This window comes from Hermetia illucens, chromosome 3, assembly GCF_905115235.1.
Source record: "Hermetia illucens chromosome 3, iHerIll2.2.curated.20191125, whole genome shotgun sequence".
NCBI classification, from domain to species: domain Eukaryota; kingdom Metazoa; phylum Arthropoda; class Insecta; order Diptera; family Stratiomyidae; genus Hermetia; species Hermetia illucens.
In genome coordinates, this window is record NC_051851.1 from 119309753 (window position 1) to 119331004 (window position 21252).

General features: G+C 43.8%; 1 protein-coding gene across 1 annotated transcript in view; it reads right to left on the bottom strand.

Annotated features, from left to right (window-relative positions):
- The window catches only part of LOC119652119 (angiotensin-converting enzyme), a 168099-nt gene that overhangs the window by 61687 nt on the left and 85160 nt on the right, over positions 1-21252 (bottom strand). The window contains exons 14-17 of the mRNA XM_038056060.1: positions 16957-17311; positions 16683-16894; positions 16482-16622; positions 9738-9961 (exon numbers count right to left, since the gene is read on the bottom strand). Coding sequence (XP_037911988.1) covers positions 9738-9961; positions 16482-16622; positions 16683-16894; positions 16957-17311 — 932 coding nt within the window. The remainder of the gene's footprint in view (positions 1-9737; positions 9962-16481; positions 16623-16682; positions 16895-16956; positions 17312-21252) is intronic.

A 21252-nucleotide genomic window follows, 5' to 3' on the forward strand; every position in this document is an offset into this window, starting at 1 on the left:
TAACCAGAGCACCGGTGAGATAGCACCACCCTGGGGCGTGCCTCTGTTCACAGCTCTGGTCAAGTGGTTGCCTCCCAGATCGGATTGGATTATCCTGGTACTCAGCATGGATATAATCCAATGCGTGAGATACCCCTCCAATCCAATACCGGTCAAGGCTTCCTTGATGGCGTTGGTACTGACGTTGTTGAAGGCTCCTTCTATATCCAAGAAGGCAGCAAGGGTATACTGCTTGTACTGCAGCGACCGCTCAACCGTGCCAATTACCTCGTGGAGGGCGGTTTCTGTGGATTTTCCTTTGAGGTAGGCATGCTGGGACTTGGAGAAAGGCGTTCTCTCCATAATCGTCCTTAAGTGAATGTCCAGGACGCGTTCTAGGGTCTTCAGCACGAAAGAGGTCAGGCTGATTGGTCGAAAGTCCTTCGCGGACTCATGACCGCGCCTGCCCGCTTTCGGTATGAAAACCACCCGTGCGCGCCTCCAGGACTGCGGTACGTATCCTAAAGTGATACAGCTCCGGTAAATCTCAACAAGCCACGGCACAACCCTTTCCTGCTGCTTCTGTAGCATGACTGGCATTATGCCATCTGGGCCCGGAGATTTGTATGCGGAGAAGCTGTTTATAGCCCAGCCGATCCTATCCCCGGTAATTACCGATTTGATAGTCTCGCACAGCTGGGGTTGCCGCAAACCCTCCAAGCGAGGTTCTGACTCACAGTCCTCCTCGCTGGAGGGAAAGTGCGTTTGCACCAGCAGCTCCAAGGTTTCACTAGAAGATTCCGTCCAAGAGCCTTCCGACTTTTTAAGGAAGGATGGACTCTTATGTTCCTTGGACAGAATCTTATTGAGCCTCGCGGATTCACTAGTGCTTTCAATGTTCTGACAATAGTCTAGCCAAGACCGCCTCTTGGCGGTCCTGATGGCCGACTTGTACTTCTTTAGGCAGTCCTTGTATGGCTGCCAGTATTTTTGCCTGTAGCAGATGTTGAAGATTTCTCTGGTCAACTTCCTGAGACTAGAGAGATCTTCGTTCCACCACGGTGGCAGGGTCTTTTTGCTGTACTTAGCAGGGCACGAGACTTTGAAGGCGGTATCAAAAGCCTTCTCCAGAGCCCCGACCTTTGACTCCAGTTCGTCTGTCGTGCCAATCCTACCAATTTGCGCACCGGAGAGCTTGTTCTTAATTACCTGACCAAACTTTCTCCAGTCGATCCTCCTGGGGTCTCTAAAGGGCTTGGGGACCTCTGCGGCGAGATCTAGACTGAAGAGTATCCAACTGTGGTCAGAGAAGGATCTCTGGTCAGACACTCTCCAGTCCTCCACCCTAAGAATCCCGTTGTCGGTTATTAGGGTGATATCAAGGACCTCTTCCCAACCGTCACAGTTCTCCGAGCAGGGGAAATGAAAGGTTGGTGTACTGCCCCTGTTACACACCGATAAATTTGAAGTAATAATAAAATCAAAGAATGACTCACCCCTTTCGTTGATTTCAGAGCTGCCCCAAAGCGTATGCCTTGCATTTGCGTCGCAGCCTATCAGCAGGTTGGCTTTCTTTGGTGTTATGGTGTTCATCAGATGTTGTAGTTCTTGTGGCGGAGCTGATCGGTCGTGAGCCATGTACGCCGAGGAAATATACACGTTCTCTGCCCCCACCTGCTCCAGCTTGACCACAACTAGGTCACTGGAACTCAGGTCCGGGCACAGAAAAGCGTGCAGACTCTTCCTCGCAAGAATACATGCTCTAGGTTTAGCCTGATCAGCGTCTCCTGTGCTGTGGAATAGATTAAAATATTTGTTTTGGAGCCCTTTGATGGTTCGGTCGCTTCCGACCCAGGGCTCCTGTATTAATGCGATGTCGATGTCTTCCTCTAAGAGGAAGACGAGCAGATTAGCCGAGGCACACTTCGAGTGCTGCAGATTTATCTGCGTTACCCTCAGCATGATCTGCTTTCGTGGGGGGTTCGACAGCCCCCGTCGGACCGTCGATCGTCATCTCCTCCAACAGCTCGTTGGCGGCGTCGATTGGGTCAAGGTCGTCGTCCGGTTTTGCGGAGCGGAACACTTTTACTTTGGCATACCTGACTCCGAACCACACCTTGTAATCGGCCTTTTTCAGTGCCTCCAGGCACTCCTCGTTTATGCGGAGTAGTACGGGCTGGCTGTTTATCTGAGGTTCCTCCTCCTTTATAACAACCCAGTCGTCCATGGGAATCCCGTGGTTGTGAAGGCGCAGGAAATGGACCAGCTTGTCCTTCTCCATGCGGATCTTCGGCAACCAAATGCGAGCGACCGGTCTCCTGGGAATCTCGTCGTAAGGGATAGTCTTGAGCTTAACGCCCTCCCAAGCGTCGCTGATCTTAGCGACGCACGAGCCGAGAAAGTCCTTAGAGAACTGGTCCATGCAAGCTATTACGTGGAACCCACGGACCACATGAGATGAATCAAAGTGGGGAGTGAGTCCCGGGTGTTTGCCTCCGATTTCCACGAGATGTTCATAGACCATGCCCGACAGCCTAGCCTCAACACTGGTCCACACCTCCAGCGTTAGTTTGCCGCTAGCAGAATTGCCATCCGCCAGCGCCACCCATAAGTGACTCCTGGCCACATCGCTGAAGGTCTTCGCAGTACGTGGCCCACCGGCTGACGGTTGCTGAACAATTTCCTTCGTATGTTGCTTGGCGTCTGCGCTCTTGCCCACTTTACTCCGCTTTTTATCTTGTTCGACCTCGTCTTGAGATCGGTTACGTTTTAGAGCGATGGGCTTCACCTTCTGTTCGTCAGCCCGGCGTTTGCTGTTGTATTCATCAACAATTGCCTGGTATTTAGCGAGGTCTTTTTCATCCCGCTCGTCGACAGTACCGGCCTCCTTATTCTTGGCAATCTTGCCGAGAATATGCATGGCCTTCTGGTACTGACTCTTGAGCAGGACACCCGTGGACCTTCGCTTCTTAGCCGGTTTCCGGCGATTCTTGTCGGTTTTCGTTTTCGAGGGATCCCCCGACGCTGAGGGCTTCGGGTCAGGAGTACTATGTCTGGTACTCGCTACACCCAGCCTGACGGCAGTGGATTCCAGGCTAGAATCCACTAGTCCGTCTGACGCCTCGCTCCGGGAGGTCCCTGCGGTTGGTTTCAGCATAACGGTGCTACGGCTGGCACCGAGTGTACTGCTCTCGACGGCCACTGTCTCCTGGCTGGAGGCCAGCAGCTCGTCCTCCGATGATGCGCCTGGCATCATCGCCTCCTCTTCTATCGTCATTTTGGTTTTTTTATTATTAATTGAGTCCATGTCTTGGTCCCACGAGTAGTCCGGGAAGAATGTCCACCCTGGCTGGCCCGGCCACCAGGGTAAGGGTCTTATTTGAAACTGAAGGTGCCCAAGTTATTCAGAGTTCGCATACTAAAGACCAAGCTCCCCATTGGCCACGCAGCCCTCGGCGTATGCTGTTCCACCTTGGCTTGGGGTCCTATTAGCACCTTCTCCGATGCAGGGAGGACGATCCCCGGGCTGTTACTTCAGTCCATCCCCCCGCCAGATCTACTTGCCCCTAACACATGACCAGCAGACAAGCAGATCCTCGTCAGTTGGATGGGCCTACTCCCAGCCCGGCCCTACACACTCTTGGCCCGCCCGAAGACGGTTTCCAGCGGCCACCACGCGGAGGTCGTGTGAGGACTTGCCTAATTACGCAACTTTAACCTGAAGCATAATCAGACCAGGCCGCCCAGTCCAAGGTACTTACCTGTTGCTTTTCACTCGATTATAGATTCACCAATCCACTTGCATGACTGCATCCAGATCTCCGTGCTCTAAAACTGAGTTTGTGTAACTCAGTTGGAAAACCATCGAGCCATGGCCCCTTCTTGCCTTGTGAGAGCTGTCTATACCAACATTTTTATAGAGGAAAGTGGGCATCGCGATGGCTTCCAGAACTCATCACCCGTCCACTAGCGACACCAAAAATGCCGACGCCAAGGTTACGTCGGGAATACTGCCCTCATAGCCTGGGCACCGGAACGTTGGAGTCGGGGTGTGGGGCGCTCCATTCACACATCCTGGTATGAAGTCACCCTAGACTAGGATTCACTTCTCCGTGTCCAACGTAGCATCCTCTAGAGCATCAAACCTGCGTCGAAAAACGCTCTTACCAGACGCGCCACGATCCCAGCATGAAATGTAGCACTGCTTTTCGTTGCAATAATTTCGCTTTAAAACGTACCGCACCTGCGACATGTTGCCCTCCTGTCGGGTCACCCGCGGATTGCAGTCCATAATCTAAACATCTGTGATATTTTCGTGAGGGCTCCCCGAATTCATATTCGTATACTAGCGAATCAATTCTGATTTTCTCGCTGCTTAAAAGTGTTTTCACCTATTGCTCGGCAGCTTCCACCACAGTGAGTTTTTGGCCTCGAGATTTCGCAGAAGGGATATCAATCTGCGGACATTCCCGCTTGGTGGCCGTTTCCGTTCTTTTCTGTGAGGCAGGTGAGATCTCAGATTTCCAGAAAGCACATGGATTCTCTACTAGAAACCAAAACTTTCTTTCCCAGCGGCCACTTGACCGCTTCACAGAACGTACTTTTGCTGCTCACCTCCGAGCCAAATTTGACCACCGCCCTTCGTTTTCCGAACAGAAGACACTTCCGTTATATGTAGGCTTAATCCTATAACGGATTTCCCTAAAGTTCTTGCCTTCCGTCGTCTAAATAAGCAGCACAGGCGGTCTAGTCCTACTTCGTATCCCAAGTTTTCCTTTTCGTGCTCTCCCGTATGATTCCGGCTTCAATTTTAGGCAGAGGGTTCTCTAACGGCGCAGTGTGTTGTCTGCTCTTGTCCCTCTTTGCCACTTTCTTTTGAGCCCTGAACACTACCTGGGTGAAGTCACCTTCAGGCGCGCCATCCTCCTTTCATTTTTCTTCTGTCCGCAATTTACAGTTTTCAATGGGCTTTTTACGATCTATTTGGTGCTTACGATGCTATCAGCGGGGGAACGATTGCTTCTGGTTGTAGCTCACTTTCTCTTGCTCTCAATGTTCGCTATTACAATTCAATTAGGCGGAAGTTTCACTAGCGCATCGTGTGCACGGTAGCAAACCGCAATAACCGGAAACGGGGACAAAGTCCTTACCCCAGTTGCTTGAGGGGGTAGTCTGATCCCGGAACGCACCAACGATCAACGTTCGCTCGTGGCAACGCGGTCAGCAATAGTGGTTCAATGCACACTACTCGACCCCGAAGGGACTGGTTCCTGATATACGCCGCAACTACCAAATTGACAGAGCTAAACTCACATTACCCCATCGTCGTCGCAAAAGGTGGTGAGCGGCTCCAGGGACTCCCAGTGTATGCCGGCGTGAGTCGAAGCTACTACCACAGGAATAATGCCAACTGAGAGGTCATAACTACTTGCTCGGGTACCTCAGTGACCCACTTCCCGCATCGTAAGCAACCCTGAAATCACTACAAGTTAGGTGCAGATGATAAAAATATCCACTCAAATATTCATATTTAAGATATACACAAAACCGTTCATACGTGAAGCATCCAGCTTCTGCTTTCCCGACTTATTTCGTTCTAGGTTTAATGGCATCTATCATGGATATTCGAGGGCGCGCATGCCGAACACCTACCGATAAAACCTCCCTATTTTCCCCCCACTCTCTCTGCAGGACTGGCGTATTGATTCGCTCATCCTAATCGCATTCACTACTACTATTGCCACGGTTTAATTGCAGCATTTTCGCTTTTCTGCCTCAAGCCAGCTTCTGCTTCTTTTAGCTGCTGGTGCACCGTTGCAACTATCGCGGTCTGCCCTAAATCCGATTTGATCATGTAGCTTACCACATTTTCTACCGCTAATCAGGACTCCAGGAATCCAGGTTTCTTGCCATATCCTTAAAATATGAGCAGATGAAAGGCACGTATTTTGCGTATCTTCGGTTGCACTTTCGCTCATAGGACACTCACGTGGTTCATCAAAATTTGAGTGATACTCCCAGTACCCACCGTGTCCACTTAAGAACTGTGTCAAATCATAGTTCGTTCCGCCTAGGTTTTGCGTAGTCCACATATTTATGTTCGGAATAAGCCTAGTTGTCCACATACCTTTCTTCGCCTGATACCGTGCTGTTTAGCGCGCCGCCAGTAACTTCATTCGCCGAAAAAGGAGTGCAAAATTGTTTTTCTCTAAATACAGCCATGTCGGGCATCAAAGGAAAATCTCGATTAGTATTTTACAAAGCAAGTCTTAGATTTGACATCGGTAGTAAATGAAAGATTAAAAGATTGTGGGTCAGGAACACTCTCATATACATATGTATATATCAATAACAAAAACCTTATTTACCTGAATCGCAACAGCAAAAATCGAAAACCGATGTCCTACCTAAGCAGTAAGCTCGTGAAGAATGTATAGGTTCTGATTACCTTTTTTCCTTCTCTTATTCAAAAGTGACGCTTTTCGCTTTATTCATCTCTTATACTCATTCTGAGGGCAGTGGACCAATTTACAATTTTTGGACTTTTGACTTCACTCGGAAATCTCTCAGTGTAAGCATTACGGCGCCGTCCTCGCCAGTCTAAGAAGCTAGACTCGTTACGATCCGAATTTCTGCGATGAATGCTATGAGAAGTCCTTTCAAGTCTTGCTAAGTCTCTATGTTTTCCTAGCGCTTCTCTCAACGTTCGCATTAAATTTTCGTCGAGTATCGCGTATGACTGAAACTGGTAGCGAAAATTGTTGTTACGAATGATGCTAAGCTTAAGTCACCCGCGCGCCAAATCCTCCACCCTCGCCTGCCAATTCTACGCTCCCTCCAAACCAAACATTTTACTTCATTAGTTTTGCACGACCTTCATCTGACGATAACAGCGCTGTGTAGCACCACAACTTATACTAATCAGGTTGAACCCTCTTCACCTCGCTCCCTTTCCACCATCCTTCCGAAGGTTGCCATCTCAATATCGCAAGCTGCTCTTCTATTTATTCTTCACTGTACCTCTCTTATGTGTGAAAGCATGGAAGGGTGACACGCGGTAATGTGGTGTAATAACTTATTTCAAAGTCACATATTCTCATGGATTCAACGTTGTCGCCCAGTCTAGCTTTGACCGCAGGCGATTTTCATCAAACTTCACCTAACGAATAAACTGCGATATAATTTTAGTACCGTTGAATCTCCTTATACTCACCTAACAACTCTTTCCACCCTTCTCTTGCTTACGCCGCTTCATGAGCAGCTACGCTAAATTGCACCCTTGATGTTGTTCTCGACAACTTGCCTTTGCACTGCTTTTTGTAATCTTGAAATGCTCCCAACTATGTCGCTCCCGATACTCATCACTATACCCTTGAATGGTCTTCTTCTTCCTTCACAAGCGGGATCAGTTTATCTTCATCAGTTCCGCCATTTTCCTTTGTCAAACGCCTGATTTCTATGCAATTGCGAGGCTTTCAAATCACTATTAAAAATATCAAGTCACCGTTGTTTCGGCCGGTTGTTCCCTATCGACTTGGTTGTTCAGATCAATCTTGGCAAGCGCATGGCCATATCATCGAAGAGGCCTCTCTCGTGATCCAGTGACCAGTAAAATCCCATTTCGATTCATTTCGGATGTGATCATGGCCTGTTACGTCACTGGTCCAACTTAATGTCTTCGTCTCCATTACCGCCAGACGCCGTTCATTGTCTTTTATAATCGGCCAACACTCAAAACCATAGAGAGCGACAGGGCGGATGGCGCTGTGATAAATTTTAGATTTCAGATGTTCGTTGATACATCGATCACAAAAAACACCAGTTGTGGATCGCCACTTCATCCAGGTTGCGCAAATTTCTTAACGCACATCGCCATTGGCTGGGAACATTGACCCGAGATATTTAAATCGTTCAGTTCTGGGCAGGTCACTGCCAATGACAGTGATTGTGCCTGTTTCAAGGGGATCAATCAACAAAAACTCTGTATTATTCAGATTCAATCTTAGACCGTATTGGATGAGGTGATCATTGCATTTATAGACAAGTTGCTCGAGATCTGCCTTGCTATGAGAAATCATCTGCATAAAGCAGTATATAGGGCTGTGGACGTTGGGTGTCCCTTGGAACATTGTCCATACCAAGAACAAAGAGGAGTGGTGAGAGGGCGCTTCCTTGACAAATACCGACAGCAACACGAAGCATTTTTGGTATGCCGTTACTCTTCGAATTTTACTTTTCCGGTCGTGATAGAGCAACTTAACCCAGCGCACGAGTTTTTTTAGTTCTAGGTGTGTTCGAAAAGCATTACAGATCAGTTTGTATGGCACACCGTCAAGCACCATCTCTAGAATAAGAATTGCTATGCAAAGAGCCAGCTGTTACTCCGCGTCTTTTCTGTTTGAGGCACTAAAACGAACCCCCTCTATATCCAACTCATAAGCTGTCCCTCTCTGAGACAGTCGGTTCCGGGGCAGCTAATTTCTGATCCCGCCGAACTTGAACTTCGAATTTGAAATTTTCTCAATGAAAAATTTGGCCTGCATGCAGAGACTTTACACAGGAGTAGCAACCTAAGCGACAAGCAGGCACGGAATCGGCACCTTTCGGGAAAGGGCGCTGTAAGTAAGCATTATTGGAGTGTCGGTGTCGCCTAGATGGTTTTTTTATGTGTAGTTCACTTATTCCCTCCTCACTTCTTAGGAAAACAAACATGGATCTATTGCCAATAATCATGCGTGTGTTTGCTTCCACCAAGCTTCCTATAGACGAATATTGAAGCATCATTCGCTCATTGATTCCATTAAGATCCATTACCATTAATCTAAAATGAACCTTTCAGAAAGTTTTGCCTGGGAAGCAATGTGCAATGTCTGTTGTTATGGCAGATGCAGCCACGTGCTCGTAACAATCATTAGCCATGTGATCGTAACCACGTGGGTACACACGAATGTGCTGCATTCCTTACACGGCACAAACACCAGCCCATATATGCGCAATTTTGCTCGTGCCCACTCCCGTCGCGACAGAATATGTGCAAGACTTTCCCGTCTCTATAACATTTTAAAGAATGTGCTGGGAGTTCAACCTTCTGTATATAGTCTTCTTAGCCCGCATCCAATCCAATCGATCCTGGGCAAGCATATGCACAAGGTCAACGTTTTGTTTTGACCGATTACGCAATATTAGTGAATTATCATTATGTACAAATTGAATTTTTTTTTCAAATATAAATGAGATTACACTTTTATGGAAAGGTACCAGGTGGTTGGTTTCGATAAATAAAATGAAATTATGGATTTTAAAATATTAAATGGTTGATGTATGTACATATTGGGGTGGAAAGTGGGAAATTGGGAGAAGTACAATAAATTGGCAAAGTTAAGCGGCGTTAAAATAAAAGAGAAGCGGAAAATATTACATATTATTTAATCCCTTCTGAGATTGTCTCAGGAAAAGACGAAAAAAGTATTTCACATCTCGCAAAGCCACAGAAACTACACACTCCCGACTCCGAGACTATGTCGGTGATTTAGAGCACCTTTGGTTTTTACTATCTTCCCTTTCTCAAAACAATATTTAATATCATTCTCTCTGCATACTGTCCTCTTTAAATAAATAATTAAATTCGTTATTATTAAGTACAAGAGTATAGATCCAAAATGCTTTCTCCTATTCCATAAAAGTTTCTATTATTTGTACATTATCTTTCATATTTTACATTCATTTTCATAGATATAGCGATAAAATTAATCTAATTTATTTGTATAAATTGTTGCCGGCATATTGACTTGGGGAATTATTAAGACAAGTAGTAGTTTCCTCCCACCCTAGATTAAGATTTTTCTCTGTGTTATCTTTTACAAGCCAATCCATGAGTGGTTTAAAATAATCCAAAAAGCCCGATGGGTCAATGGTTGCATGACCAGTTAATGCACGGAGAACTTCACGCCAATGCCTTGATGAACCCATAGCCATAGCTTGCCTATAAAAATAAGGAAAAGAAATTTCTCAAAAATTTGCTTATAATAATACAATGTAGGATCAAATCATACATCATAGCAAAGTTGACAGTCTGAAAAGTGAAATAAGAGTAGTAATTATTACGCTAGACCATTATACTATTTTGTCCATTCGTGGCCTAAGATCAAATTCTATCGTAATAAATAGGAAAAAGTCATGCAATCCATCGGTCCTGCTGTGAATACCGCAAATTCGTTTATCTTTTGGGTAAGTAACTACAGGGCAAACAACATACATACATATTCGCATTCTTTAATTACAAATTACAAAACCCAAAAGCTCTCTTCGTTCTTCAAAATATTCACCGCCAACCTGCCAATAACTAACAACAGAAAAGCTAAACATGAATGAATGTGAATTCCGCCAGTAAACGCCTGCTCATCGAACTGAGCCGGCATTCAAAATATGCTTCACATAATTTTATGTGTAAACATCTCTCAGAAGGAAGAAAACAATACCCAAAGAATTTTAGAGCGCGGCCCCACCTGTTTCAAGAGTTTCGACAAAACTGCCGGTATTCACTTTCGCGTTCCATGCATAGAAAAGCGCCGAGGTGGCGCACAGCGAAAGTTTGTGTTCACCAGTTCGAAGGCAATGTATTGATGGTTGCTTGCCGAGAAGCCTTCCAAAACTCGCCACCCGTCCACCGGCGACACCATTGAGTCCGACGCGAAGGTTACGCCTGTAATGCTTCCCCCGCAGCCCTGGGCGCCGGAACGTTAGAGTGGATCCGGTGTTTAGAACTGCCAGCCCTGATCTCGCCGTCATTTCCAGAATTCGTTTCCTTCTGGAGTCGGAGTGAGACATGCTCCATTGAAGTGCCCTGACATTGAAGTCACCCCCGACCTCCAAAGCATCAAGATTGCGTCAAAAGATCGGCATCGTTTCGTTTGTTGCAAGATAGATACTGAAAAACGTTATCCTTAAACACCGAATCCAAACAAAGCCGTCCCCTCGGCAACAGTACCTGATATGTCAGGGTGCCTTCAAGCTGGGTCCTTGTTTCGGTACTGCTCACTGATGCAGCGAACTGCGCTAGCAACTCGTGAACGATTGCACTTCGGTGCATATTGATTTGTAGGATGCGAATCATGATGACCGTGTCCTAACTCTTTCAGTTCTGCTCTGAATACTGGCCACCACCCCAAACCCACAGTATGCTCAACCTTTTCATCAGACGCGGAGGGACGCATAGGATGCAGCTTTCCTTTTCATTGCAGGTGTTCGCTTTATGGCTTGGCTGACCATATTTGCGGCATGCCGCCCTTCTATCAGGTCCCCGCCAAGTTGCAGACGTGTGCCCATAATTCAAACAGCTGCAACATTTGGTTAGGGCGGCCCAGAACTAAATCCTACACACTACCCAACCGATTTTAATTTCCCCGCTGTGTCCCGTCCCCGTCTTTTCTGTGAGGCAGTCAAGGTTTCGGATTTCCTGAGAACATGTAGGTTCTGGAAACCAAAGATTTATCTCCCAGGAGCCCCTTCACTGCTTTAGAAAACGTAACTTTATTTGTTATCATCGGGCCTAGTTCGACTAGGACTCCACCACCCTTCGTTTTACGAATGGAAGACACTTCCGCTCCGCTACTTTCGAGTTTAACCTTGTAACGGATTTCACTGAGGACTCCCTCAAAAGTCTTGCCATCCGTCAACTTACTATGCAGAGTTGGCGCTCTAGTCCTCTAGTCTAGTCTAGTGCTCGATCGTCTCCCCACCTTTTCTTTTGTTGCTCCGTCCTTCGTGACGGTCTTAATTTTAAGTAGAGGTTTTTCTGATGGCGCGGCGTGTTGTTGTCTCCTGTCCCTTTTCGCCCTGGAGAGTACCTGAGTAAAGTCTCCTTCAGATGCCCCTTCATCCTTTCGTTTTTCCCCAGTTCGCTCTGCAGGAGCTCCTCCATCCCCATCAGCCAGTTTCCACCCCTTGGCTGACGTTTTTTTCTAGGAACGCATACGCTTTGCAACTGTCACGCATTTCTTAATAAGAATTTTCTCTTCAGCTTTCGCCAGAGTAATCGACGGTGCTCCCACTCGACTTATATTCAAAACCATTTGCATTGTTTCGGCGTGGTACTGTCTAGGTTCCCGCCTCCGTTGCAGATGACCCATCACTTTGCGATTCCTGCTCTCCGCCTGCGCAGTCCGTCGTCGAGTATTTCAACCCTCGCTGTGTTCTTCGCTGGGCGCTGGGACGAGCGACGCATTTTCGTGCTGCGTATAAACGCAGCCTGCTTACTCTCCACTTCCACTATCTCCTCGTTCGTTTTGTTTATGTGTTTTTTACCACCGCATCGTGTGCAAGGGAGTTGGTCGCAAAAGTCAGAAACGGGTATACCCTCGGGGACAAAGCCCCTACCCCAGTTCCCTGAGGCCGGACCAACGATTAGCTGATCCCGGAACTCACAAACGGAACAATGCTCGATCGGGGCAACGCACACTATAGTTCAATACACACTATCCGACCAGAGTCCAGAAGGGGCTGGCTCCTGATACACGCCACAACTACCACCTTGATAGAGCTAGGCTCATTATCACCCCCATCCGGGAACTTCCAGTGTGTCCCGGTGTGTATCGGTCATTAGCAGCATTGCCTCTTCACAAGAAACCTAGGACGCAGATATTACGTCAGCTAGAAGGGCAGAACAACTGGTTCGAGCCCCTCGGGGATCTCGGGGAAAAAAGTGAATATATAAGATGAACACAAAACCTTTATACTCGAAGCGCCAGCTTCCGGTATTCCGACTTGTTTAAACTTAGCCTTTTAACAATTTCTTTGTCCAGCGACAAGGTAATTTGAGATAGTAATGTCAATTATTTGAAATTCTAATTTCGAATGAACAGCTGGCTGGATGAGTTTTTCTCATAAAAAATGGCAACCTTGAAAAACGGCTGGTTCGACCAACAACATCAAGCGGTTCATCAACTGATGCTTAAATTGTGGAACAACGAATTAACGCCTGACGACTGGCAACGGGACATTATCTGTCCCATCCATAAAAAAGGCGATGGCACACAGTGCAGCAATTATAAAAGTATCACGTTGCTGAGTATCGTCTATAAATATTCTTCGCTATCTTACCAGGCTGGATAACACCATACGCCTAGAACATCGTTGGTCCATACCAAAGAGGCTTCACTCCAGGCAAATCAGCAACAGATCAGATTTTCTCTCTGCAACAAGCAATGGAAAAACTGGAAAAATTGGCATTTCATCGACTTTAAAGCCGCCTATGACAGCATAACCAGAGTAAAACTCTATACGGCCATGAGAGAATTCGGTATCCCGACGAAATTGATAAGGCTGACTACGCTGAGCCTGATCAATGTGCAAGGCCAGATAAAACCAGCAAGATCACTCTCGAGATCATTCAACATCAACAACGATCTAAGACAAGGAGATGCCCTGTAATGCGCCCTCTTTAACCTGACCCCAGAGAAAGCAATTAACGATGCAGATGTAAATGTAAGAGGCACCATCCTATTCAAGTCCACCCACTACTGATCTACGTTGAAGAAGAACGACTAAAGATGTACAGTCTACCTTCAGCCAGATCGAGCAGACGACGCGAAATCTCCGACTGAACATTAATGAAAGCAAGACAAAGTACATGGTAGCACTATAACCACCCAACCAACAACATCAAACCGCACTGGTCAAACGAGAAGAATAGAAATAGGAGACTTCTTAGCAAGAAAAATTGCGAACTCTTGGCCGCGTTGGAGAGAAGAATCCTCCGAAGAATTTTTGGGCCCTACGCGAGGCTGGACGATTCCGTAGCCTACATAACGACGAAATCTATGAGCGATACCCTGACCGTCAAGTTATGGATAAAATCCGGTTTAATAGTTTGCGGTGGTGCGGTGATCCAGCCCGGAAACTTCATATGGGCAATATCTATGGTGAGAGATCCAGCGATGGCGTAGGTCAGCACGCCAAACAGCTTTTAGGGATATCGAATTGGTGAACCTCGGCATAAAACCGGGGTGTCTGGAGTCCCTTAATAAGATCGGATACCGGTTTTTCCGCCGTTAATGACAACGAATCTTGAAAAACTATCAGAACGTTGTCAAAAAGTAATAAATATTCAGATATAAATAAAATAAATAAGTAGTGCAGACATCGCAAATTAAAAGTAGGCAGTAGGGTTATCAAAACGCGTTTTTCTCAAACCAACAATTTTTGAGTTGGCGTCCGAAATTAAGACAAATTGAAATTCCGGAAGCTGGTTTTTCGAGTATGAAAGTTTTGTGTTCATTTTATATGAGAAAATTGTTACATTCTTATATATATACAAATATTATATAAACCCAAAATATTCCTTCATGTTTTTTCAAACTAGAAGATATTATTACATTTTACAGACATAAATATTGTGCTCAACGCTGGTTTAATGTATTGTACAAATATATCTATCTGTATTAGGCACTACCCCAAAGCTTCATTAGCTAATACATATAAAAACATACATACCTCTGTCTCAAGTAATTGATATCTAACTTATTAACAACTAAAACGAAATGTTTTCCTGCGACCTCCAGTTCATATGAGTTCACGTTGTTATGGTATTCACGAATTGATATGTAATGGTGATGTCATGTCACGTTTTAGAATGCGCGAAATTCACATAAAATGTAAAATTTTCACCTTCTATAACTTTGTGAGTAATAGCTGGATTTCCTTCACACTTCCCAAAGTTTCGCCTTATACCGCTGGCAAATGTTGTACTTCTAACATGAATATGCTAATATGCTATTATTAACTTTATTTGTGCAGATATCTGAGAGGGATGTTTTTTAAGTGGGGCATCCCGTGTGAAGGCCGTTTTTTGGCTTTTTTTATAAATTTTTTGTGAAGTACTCGATGAAGATACAAATACGAATTTTTCATCATATATTAACTAATATCTTGAGTATACGTAGGAATTTCCCCAGCCCAATCGCATAGTTCGTTATTGAAATACAGAGCAATTTATACACCCATCTCCAAAGGTGTTTTTCTGCTACCACACTAGGGGGCACTACGATCACCTTAAAGAAAAAACGTAAACGACATTTTAACATCAAGACTTAACTACAGTCCGCAAACTAGGATTATTAAAAAATACTAATAAGGTACATTTTTGGTGCCATGTTAAACTTTTTTTTCTGAATTTTGTTGCTTTTTTAAGGCTTCTTTAATGAATAAAAGAAAAACTACTGAATGAATCGCAATCATCCTAGTTTGCGGACCGTAGAAATATATTCTGAATAAGTGGTGAAAATTTCAAAGAATTTCGTTGGATAGATTTTGGGCTATGGTGGCAGGCGATTTTCAACATGTGGTTTTGAGAAAAACGCATTTAAAAAGTAGAATGCGATTTTTAGGTATAAAATCTTAAGTGTCCATTAATCTGCTATACCTAATGTACAAACCTTAGGTTTCTTCAAGAAACACATGTACAGCCTTGGCTTCAATTCTTGTTCTTTTAGCGAAGTCATTCGAACGTCATTCGGACCGATAAATACGAGCTTTATTACGGCGATCGACATAAATCTGACATGCGACTTATCACGTGTTCAACACTATAATTTCCAAACAACTCCGAATATCAAAAAATCACTTTACCCATATATTCTATACTATATCTAGATACAATTGATGTAAAAAAAAAAATCGATTCCGCGGATCCGGCACACGGGATGACCCCCTTAAGGCCTAGATATCATATAGATGCAATATTCTGTTTTTTTTTCAGATTTTTCGTTAGGATAGGTTCTGAGAAAAAGCCCTGTTACACTTTTTGAGCCCTCGCTCTCCTACATTTCACTCGATATCAAATATGCATTTGCATTTGATACCCCACATGGCCATATTCTATGAAAAAAAATGTTCACCCTCCTTTCACATGTATAGGGAGCCCCACTCAAAATGATGCCACTTGCTTAAGGAATTCAACGGCACACGTTTTTACTAAATTTCATGACAAACAATTCAACCGTTTCCAAATATCATAAATCGGATGACCGACACGGAATTGATTCTAATAAGGCTTTGTTGCACACAAAACCTTAAAAGTGAAGAAAAATTAATATACCTCGTTGCAGTCTGATCTTTGAGAGGTTCCAAAGAGAAGGAGGCCTTGATTTCTTATTTCCAATTATTTTTTTTATTTGTCCTGTTTTTAATTTTTATTTTTTTAAGTTTTGTTTATATATAATTAACCAGTACTCTCACTGGTAGGTAACTGAGGTTTTGATAGAAGCTAATCCTGCACGGAGGACTTCAGATGCATTTCTTTTAAATAGCGCAGAAAACTTTCGAGAAGTTGGCCCGATGGTTAGTTTAGTATCTGTGATACACTTAGCATGATTTCCTTTTCAAAATCTTAACCTTAGTAAGAATATTTTTCCAGAGTAAATTTTGCTGCATCGAACTACGATCCTTTGTCGTTAGCTAACTTAAAATTGATCTCAAAATTCACGAATTCTTAAAATGAAAATTACCTTAAAATTTCACCAATTTCAGTGTGTCCGGATAAATCACAATTATCCAATGGTTTACTTGAATCGCCAGGAACATATTCGCCAACCCGTTCGCATAAACTTTTAAATACTTGGTATTGCATGAATATCGCTAATATGTTACTGTCAATGTAGATACGCACTTTCAGTTTCTATTGAAGCATTTTTATCAAATTCAATTACCTGCAATACTCGGCATCAACTGCTGTTAAAAGTTTTGCCGGGGCATCAAAGTCATCATTTGTGCGCTCCACTGCAGGGATAGCCCCGATGTATTTCTCAGTTAGCTTCCAATATTTGCAATTATCCCAGGATTGAATATCCCCGTTCAGAATCTGTACCCGATATTTATCCAAAATAAAGAGAACCGGCAGAAGAAAAACTGTTTCCATTCCCTAGAAATTGCCGCAAACATACTTTTAGCCACCAAATAAATACCTTTTAATCAAAACCTCACCTTTAAGTATAATTTATTAATTCGTGTTTCTTTATCGATTGATCCTTTCGAAAGAAGACCAACTTTCTCCAGATGCTTTGTGGATTGTATCGATAGTTCTATTGGTTGAGAAAATACGTCTTCGAAATTTGGTAAAGGCTCACCTCGGAAGACTGGAGGTTGAGACTGCATATATTTGTAATAGTAGATGTGAGACATCGATCCATGCATTCCTAGGTAGCGTCTAAAATCGACTTCGGGGCAATAGCTGTAGGAAACTTCTTGATCATTATGCGTCTGCCAAGCTCTACTGAAACATGTCAGTATGTTGCTGTTAACATCAGCAATAGCTTTTGCGTTTTGCTTCCAAAAAGAACTGAAAATAAATAAAAGTAATTGCATTAGATTGAATAATCAATTTGCATGTCTATCCTGCATATCTGAAATGGCTAGGAACAACATTTTGCCAACGCATCTTCATCATGTCGTCCTACCTCTTAGTGCGCAAACCAAAAACATTAAAAAGTCAAAACACCGTTCATAACCAAGCTCGCTGTATCGTAACTTTAAAAAATACGCAACTAAAAACAAGTCGGGAAATCGGAAACTGGGCGCTTCAGGTACGAAAGGTTTTGTGTATTTCTTAGCACGTAATATCCACTTTCGGGTGATATTGACATTCATAGTCTTCAATTTTCAAAGAAGCAACAAATTTGAGGTATTATAACTTTGTTAGTAATAGTGCGCTTTCCATCAAACTTGGTAAGATCATGCTCTATATTATAGCCTATATCACTACAAAATTTCATGGTACTAGGATGAACTTAAGAGGGGTTTCCAACCAATTACAAAAAATTGTAGTAATATACTATTATTAACTTTATTTAAACAGATATCGGCGTAGAAGGTATTTCGAAGCCCAGGCACCATGTAGTGGCAGCCTCCTGATTTTTTTCAGATTTTTCGGTTTGGTAGTTTCTGAGAATGGCCCCCTTAAAAAAGTGATCACTTTCAACCCCCCGCACTCCCCACCCTTCCAACGAATGTCAAAACTAAGATCGGCTTTGAAAAGTACTAATCGAGACCTTTAATTTGATATCCCATATGACTATATTTGATGAAAAAAAATTTTACACCCCCGTTTTGCATGTATGGGGACCCCCCCTTAAATTCGACGTAAAAGGATGTAACTCACTGTATGCGTGAGCGTTTACAGTTCCCACCTTTCCACCAAATTTGGTGTCAATCGCTATAACCGTCTCCGAGAAAAATGCGTGTGACGGACAGACAGACAGACAGACAGACAGTAAACCGATTTTAATAAGGTTTTGTGTTTACACAAAACCTTAAAAAGTCAAGCAATGACGGCTTTACGGTTTCTCATCAACTAAAATTTGAATAGATGATCATCTTATTTCATCTTCTTGATCTGTCAAAGTTCTATTTAAACGAAAGAATTGCAGTGATAGATAACCTTAGACCTCTGTCCTCCATTCTTCAGAGATTACAGCCTCATGTAGCATATACCCTGACACAGTGTAAACAAGTCGGGAAACCGGAAGCTGGACGCTTCAGGTACGAAAGGTTTTGTGTATTTCTTAGTACGTAGCACGCAATATATGCATATATTATATGGGAATATCCACTTTCGGATGATATTGACATTCATAATCTTGAATTTGCAAAGAAGCGACAACTTTGACGTATTATAACTTTGTTAGTAATACTGCGATTTCCACCAAACTTGGTAAGATCATGCTCTATGTTATACCCTATATTGTTGCGAAATTTCGTGGTCCTAGCGTAAATTTAAGGGGGGTTCGGCAGCGAATTACTAAAAATTATAGTAATATACTATTGTTAACTTTATTTATGCAGATATCAGTGTGGAAGGTATTTCGGAGCCCAGGCACCATATAATGGCAGCCTCTTGATTTTTTTCAGATTTTTCGGTTGGGTAGTTTCTGAGAATGGCCCCCGTAAAGGAATGGTCACTTTCAACCACCCGCACTCCCCACCTTTCCAACAAATGTGAAAACTAAGACCAGCTTCGAAAAGTACTGACCGAGACCTTTAATTTGATACCCCACATGACTATATTTGATGAAAAAAAAATTTACACCCCCCTTTTGCATGTATGGGGACCCTCCCTTAAATTCAAAGTAAAAGGATGTAATTCACTGTATGCGTGAGCGTTCACAGTTCCCAGCTTTCCACCAAATTTGGTGTCAATGGCTATAACCGTCTCCGAGAAAAATGCGTGTGACGGACAGACAGACAGACAGACGGACGGACGGACAGACAGACAGACAGACAGACAGACAGTAAACCGATTTTAATAAGGTTTTGTGTTTACACAAAACCTTAAAAATGTGAGGAATTCAATCGCACATTTGTATGTGAAATGGGCTGGTGGCAACGAAGATTGCCGCCAAAGATGCCAGTTTTCGAAAAAGGAGAATCTTAGCCAACGAAAAATATTACCCGTCTGTAAACTGGACAATTGGTTTACTTCCGAATAAGGCGTGTGTGTGTGCTTGAGGTGGGGAGAGGCAAAGCCCCTGAGCACTCAGACCTTAATAGGTCATTGTACTCAATTCCCCCGTGTAACGGAATATCCCGGATTCGTTTATGTATCACAGGATTTCCGTTAGTGGATGTGATACAGGATGGACGCATATCATCTTGGGTAATTTCTATTCTGAACATATGCCCAGCTAGTGAATTGGACTAGTCAGAATGCCCACAATAGCCCACAAGTCTTCCTGCTTTTCAGCAGGATAAACTTTGCAGTATATTGGTTTGGTTATGACAGGAAAAGTTTGGTTTGTGTTAAGTGGTGAAATCGAAATGTGTAAAAAGCTAAAACTGAGACAAAACATGAGCTCTATATCTCTCACTTATTTCGTATTCGGAATGTGCAATGAGAGTTAAAGTGTCTCCGACTCATTGATTATCAATGCGCAATCGGATGAAAACTATGTAATAATTGTCGTGGAATAGGTTTAGTTAAACGTGTAGGACGAGCATGGTAACACGCAATTAGTAGACGTACTAACTTTTTGCCATAGCTTGAAATCCTACACAAATGAGAAAATTGGGGATGGATCTTGACGGAGATCTTCCAATAATACATGTGTGTGGTGAATATGTGTGTGTGAAAACAGGTTTAGCTTGAAACCCTTCCACTTGTCCACTTTTACGCTTTAAGATAAGAAAGGATCTCAATCGGAGATATGCCGTGAAAGAGTTAGATAAAAGAAGATTATAGAAGAGTGAAGATCTCGAGCACGAAATAAAGACAAATTGACGGATTTCTTTTGTTTTAATATTTGTGCGTTTAAATACTTTACAGTGTGTCTAGCAGAATTAAGCCACCTGTCAGCTTGTTGCCAGTTTTTGATAGCAGCATCAGCCAATGCTATTGACACCGCAATTGCTGCTTCTGGGCCGGGCATAGGGGAAGTTGAAGCCTCTTTTGGAATGGCATTCAAGATTGCATTTCCCGCTACACCACAATGACCGGGTACCCAGAGTAATTCCACCGTATTAATTCTAGAATCAGAGCTCAATTGGTTTCTATATTCGCTACAGATTGCGTTACGCCTACCCTTCAACCGCTCGTCAGTCATCCAGGTTGCCGCCCTTAGGATCGCATACACTTCAGCCTGAAAGACTGTTGCTTATTGTCCCAGGGGAAAACCCACATCTCGCTTTTATTTGAGAGGTAGCCTCGAGCTCCACAACCATTTTCTGTTTTTGAACCATCGGTGAAGAAAACGTCAGTATATGCTGATACGCATTCTTCTGATTAGCCTCAGGTTTCCCTTCGTTTCAAGATAACGTCATATCTTCTACCAAACAAATGTATTGGGATCCGAGAATCGGAAGGCATTGCGAAAACTGGATTCAGCTCTCTCAATGACTCTTCCAATACTCTGTGCCACCCATGTCCATTGTCTCCCCATAGATGTAATCGAATTAGTTTATGAGCTGCTCTCATTGCAGTGCTCTGAATAAACAAATCCGATACCCAGACACACAGTTCTTTGCAGTGTGGTCAGTTTATAGAAAAAACTCTTTGGTTTCACATTAACCCACCACACTACGGATGCATAAGTGAACATCGGCCTAATGATTGCGACACACATCCACAATATTACCTGAGGCCTAAGTCCCTATGTCGAGGCAAAGGTCCGGCTAGACAGCCTATAAGCTGTGAGCGCTCGTTTCATATTTATCTGTACATGTTGTTTCCAATGAAGGTTCTTGTCTAGAATAACTCCCAGATATTTCACTTCTTCGGAGAGTTGAAGG